We start from the raw sequence: 4,803 nt of genomic DNA, 5'->3' as shown, positions 1-4,803 counted from the left end.
TCAATCTCCGGGTATCAATGTCACCTGCCCAATCACTATCACAAAAACCTCCCAACTCAATGCCTCTGGTATAAGTGATGTCGTAGGTGCAGGTACCCTTCAAGTACCTTAGCACCCTCATACATGTGTCCCAATGAGCCTTCTTGGGTGTGGCAGAGAACTGACAGAGCAATCCAACTGCGTAGGAAATATCTGGTCGGGTATTGGTGAGGTAAAGCAAACACCCCACCGGGCATCGATATAGTGATGAATCAACCGGCTGAGATGGATCACGCACACTCACCTTCAGACCAATTTCCATGGGAGTCACTACTGCTTTGCAATTTTCCATCTCAAAGAGTTTGAGCAGTTCCCTGTAATATTTCTCCTATGAAATAAAGATATTGCTCTTTCCCTGCTTCACCTCAATCCCAAGAAAGTAGTGAAGTATGCCTAAGTCAATCATCTCGAACCATAGTTGCCAGGGAACGCTATGGAATGTTGGAACGGCGTTCTCTTCACTCAGCTTGAAGAGAACGTCTGTGGAACATCTGGCCTCTGGAAGGGCTATGGAACGTTCCATATCCCTTGTGGAACGTCTAGGGAACGTTCCCTAAGCCGTTCCCTTCATGCAGGCAAAGATTTGGGGCAAATTATCTAATCCTAATCTAATCGGCACGATTCGCTACTCTGTGTGTTCCCCACTTGCAGTCGACCTCCATGCTTTGCATGTTCGCCGCTTGCAAGCTTGCTTTGACCTGCAAGGCTGCATGCAATGCCTAGCCTATGCCTAGCAACTTGCTAACGCTATAGCCTATCAAGCTACGCTAGCCTACGCTACAGCCTATGCTATAGCTAGCCTACGCACAGCTAGCCTACGCATAGCTAGCCTATTGCATGCAAGCGTTCCAACACACACAGGCAACGGCACAAGACAAACAGCTACGCTAACGCCCATCTTACGACTGCATACACAGGTGAAGGCTACACAAAAGAAGAGTTCTAGCTTGTCGCTAGAGGCTGGGCCTTGGCAGCTACACTAGCTTCTACAAACTGTTGGCAATAGACTGTTGTGCTCAACGACCAATTAGAACTTGGCGTTGAGGCTTCTTGGCATTGAGGCTTGAGCTAGAGAAGGCTGAAGCATTGACTGTGGACTCTACGTTGACTCTACATTCAGATTCCAAAAGCTGAGCAGAGGAGTGAGGAGTTAAGACTCAGGAGGTGCTCAAGCCTCAGTGAAGCAAACTGCAGGTACATTACTACAAAAATTATATACATATGCACAGTGCCAATGCTGTGTGCAAGTTGCACAGTTTGGTCATAATGAATTGCATGTATAATGTGTCAATGCATCATATATTTGCCTATTGTGCAATGTACCAAGTTGATATTGATGGGACTTCGATTTGTTGCTTTAACAGTAAACTGTGAGAGCAGCAAACAAGTTACAACAATCAACTTTGAAGTTTGAATTCTCATGGCTCCTCCACGCCCTGATGCCCAATCCCCTTGGTGGAAGGAAGTGGACCTTCTAAATCCCGAGGAGGTGCTTGCAAGAGGTTCACGAAAATGGACATGCCGCTATTGTGGCCAGCCAAAGACTGGCAGTTCACTGAGAGTGAAAGCTCACTTGTTAGAAGAGCAGAATAAAGGCATTAGCATATGTCCTTCAATGCCAAAATATGTTCTTTTACGCTTAAAAGCATTGGCAAATGCATCTAAGCATGGTGCTCAAGCTTTTATGCCTGTTGGAAGTGCAGTGTCTACGAGTATTCTAGTCTCAGCAATGCCTTCTATTTCAGTTGCCACTTCCAGTCTTGGGAAGGGCAAGAAACAAGCTTCCTTAGCTGACACTTGGCAACATGGCAGGAAGGCAGAGGTAGATGATGCAGTGGAGCGTTTTTTTTTTAGTGGTGACATTGCCTTGAATCAAGCCCGCAATCCTTATTTTGTGGATATGGTGAGGGCTATTGCAGCTTTTGGTCCCTCTTACACACCGCCATCTTATGAAGCCTTGAGAACCAAGATTTTAGAAGGAGAGAAGCACAGCATAGAGGAATGGAAAACATTTGGTGCTACCTTGATGGGTGATGGATGGAGTGATACACGTAGTCGATCTATTCAGGGCATAGTTGCATATTGCAGGGGTAAGTCATGCTTCTTGAAGTCCATTGATAACTCAAAGGGCGGAAAGACAGCAGAGAGGTTGGCTGATTTGTGGAGTGAATCTATTAATGAGGTGGGGGCTGATTATGTCATTCAATTCATAGCAGATGGGGAGAATTCCAACAGGGCAGCAGGTCGCATTATGGAGGCACGTTATCCTAAGCTCACTTTTAGTGCTTGCATGGCACATTGCTTGAATACCTTGCTGAAGGACATAGGGAAGCTTGCTTGGGTTCATCCAATAATTGATTTTGCAAAGGATATTATTGGTTTTATCACATGACACCACTACATTCTTGCAGTGTATTTTAAGCTTGCCTCCAAAGAGCTCTTGAAGTATTCAGAGACACGTTTTGTATACAACTTCATCATGTTGGAGCGTCTTCTAGAGGTAAAAAATGCTCTAAGGCAGCTTGTTGTGTGTATTGAATGGGAGGCATGGAAGGAATCAAAGAGTGCAAATGCCTTGGAATGCAAGTCTTTATGCTTATCTGATGCCTATTGGGAGGATGTCAATCATATGGTGAAAATAGTGAAGCCCATCATCCTCTTGATGAGGCTTATGGATAGTGATGAGCCATGCATTGGCAAAGTTTATGAGGGGATGGACAAAATGATTGAAAATGTAAAGGAGGTGGTGACTAATCCTGATAGGAAGCAAGAATTAGTAGACTTGGTCCTTAAGGCTTACTCCAAAAGCAATTGCAATGTTTTTGAGTCTTGGATTCTAAGTTTAAGCTTTCTAATGTATATAATAGTATTTTTGTTTATGGTTATGGTGACGTGGCGTTCCCTTCCCGTTCACGTTCCCTAGGATTTGGGTGTTCCCGTTCCCCAGGGAGTCAACGTTCCGTTGCCGTTCACGTTCCCTAGTAACTTTGTCTGGAACTCCTCCATTGAGAAGTCGCTTGACTTGAGCAATCTTCTTCATATGATCCCCAGTAATGATGAGGTCATCTACATATAGAATCAATACCAGCCGCAAATCCCCCTCTGTGTCGAGATAAAGATTTGCCTCTAATGGACTCCGCTGAAGCCCAATCTTCTGAAAGAAAACATCTATCCGCTGGTACCAAACTCTGGGGCCCTGTTTTAGCCTGTATAAGGTCTTCTTCAGTTTGCTGACTTTTGATGGGGATCCTGGAATCTGAAATCCTAGTGGCTGTGCCACATATACCTCCTCCTCCAGGTTACCATTCAAAAAAGCAAACTTGACGTCCATCTGAAAAATAGGCCAACTGATGAGCAGCCAAGGCAATGACTATCCGAACAGTCACCATCCTAGCTGTGGGGACGAAGGTCTCGTCGAAGTCAAGTCCTTCTGATTGTGCATAGCCTTTCACCAACAATCTTGCTTTGTACTTGTCCAAGCTCCCATTTCACTTGAACTTAGGCTTGTATACCCATTTAGTCCCGATGACCTTCCGCTTGGTTGGTTTGGGCATCAAATCCCAGGTGTGTCATTTTTCAAAATGGCATCCATCTCTGCCTACATGGCTTCCTACCATTCTGGTATATCCTTCGCTCCCTGGAAGGAACGGGGCTCAGCTAGCTGAGCTGACCCGTGAGTCTGCTAACGTCTTCAAATACAATCGAGGTAGCTTCTTCTCAGATGGAGGTGCCTTAGATGGAGTTGACTTGGGAGCTGGCTCTGAAATGGCATGCTCCTCCTCCTCCTCCTCCTCCTCCTCCTCCTCGGGGTGTTCAGCCGGCTCCACCTCTCGGATGGTGACCTCGGGTGGGGGTAATGCCGGAAGTTCTGGAACCTCTTCTGCACGCTGTCGCTCGGTCTCCTCAAAGATCACATCCCTGCTGATAAGGATCTTCTTCTTGTCCGGGTCAAATAGGCGATAGGCCTTGGACTCTTCGATGTATCCCACAAAGATACAGCTCCGGCTATGGGGATCCAGCTTTGTCCGCTCATCTTTATATACATGCACAAATGCTTTAGAACCGAAAACCTTGAAATAAGATATGGGTTTCTTACCATAATAAGCTTCGTATGGAGTCTTGTCATCAACAACCTTGGTCTTGGTTCTGTTGAGGATGTAAACGGCAGTGTTCACGGCTTCACCCCAATAGGCTTTCGAGAGATTCCTCCCTCGCAACATGGTCAACCATGTCTCTGTGACGGTCCTGTGCTTCCTCTCAGCAACTCTATTCTACTGAGATGTGTGAGCTGTCTCTTAATCCCATGCTTCTTGCAGAATCCATTGAACTCGGTAGAATTCAACTTCCAGTCGACCCGTTGGATGGACAAAAGCAGTAGAGCCTAATCCGCCTTCACAGCCACCCTCATCCACGTTTAAAACAACCGAACAACACAATCACAAGGCAAAAGGCATCCATTCAACATCATTGCTCTATACATACCTTCTGATACAACTCACACTCTGGCCACACTTTCTCCAGAAGCCAGTCGACCTCAGAAAGAAAACCAGTGGACTACACAGCCCAACACAAGCTCCTACTGATGACTGAGCTCAAGTTCACAAGGCATACAAAGACACATGAAACATAATTTCATCTCTGCAAGCGTACTCCACAAGTGCAATTATTCACCATCCACAACCACTTTAGGCCTTCACACATCTCATATACAAGGTTTGCTATCCATGAGTTCTCTTCTAAATTATTTGAGTCCGAAGTAAACCA

General features: G+C 45.7%; 1 protein-coding gene across 1 annotated transcript; it reads left to right on the top strand.

Moving 5' to 3' along the window:
- Window positions 1–1,459: 1,459 nt before the first annotated feature.
- Window positions 1,460–2,431, top strand: LOC147879794 (uncharacterized). Its single transcript, XM_087371603.1, has one exon. The coding sequence runs from the start codon at window positions 1,460–1,462 to the stop codon at window positions 2,429–2,431; it is 972 nt and encodes a 323-aa protein (XP_087227729.1).
- Window positions 2,432–4,803: the final 2,372 nt, after the last annotated feature.

The sequence above is a fragment of the Dipteris shenzhenensis genome, chromosome 33 (assembly GCF_047967505.1).
Source record: "Dipteris shenzhenensis isolate YYH24624 ecotype China chromosome 33, Dip_SZ_1.0, whole genome shotgun sequence".
Taxonomy (NCBI): Eukaryota; Viridiplantae; Streptophyta; class Polypodiopsida; order Gleicheniales; family Dipteridaceae; genus Dipteris; species Dipteris shenzhenensis.
This window is presented reverse-complemented; position numbering and strand designations above follow the sequence as displayed.

What these genes read in the sequence shown, in the direction of transcription:
- LOC147879794 (XM_087371603.1), top strand. Translation starts at nt 1,460, where the DNA reads ATGGCTCCTCCACGCCCTGATGCCCAATCCCCTTGGTGGAAGGAAGTG.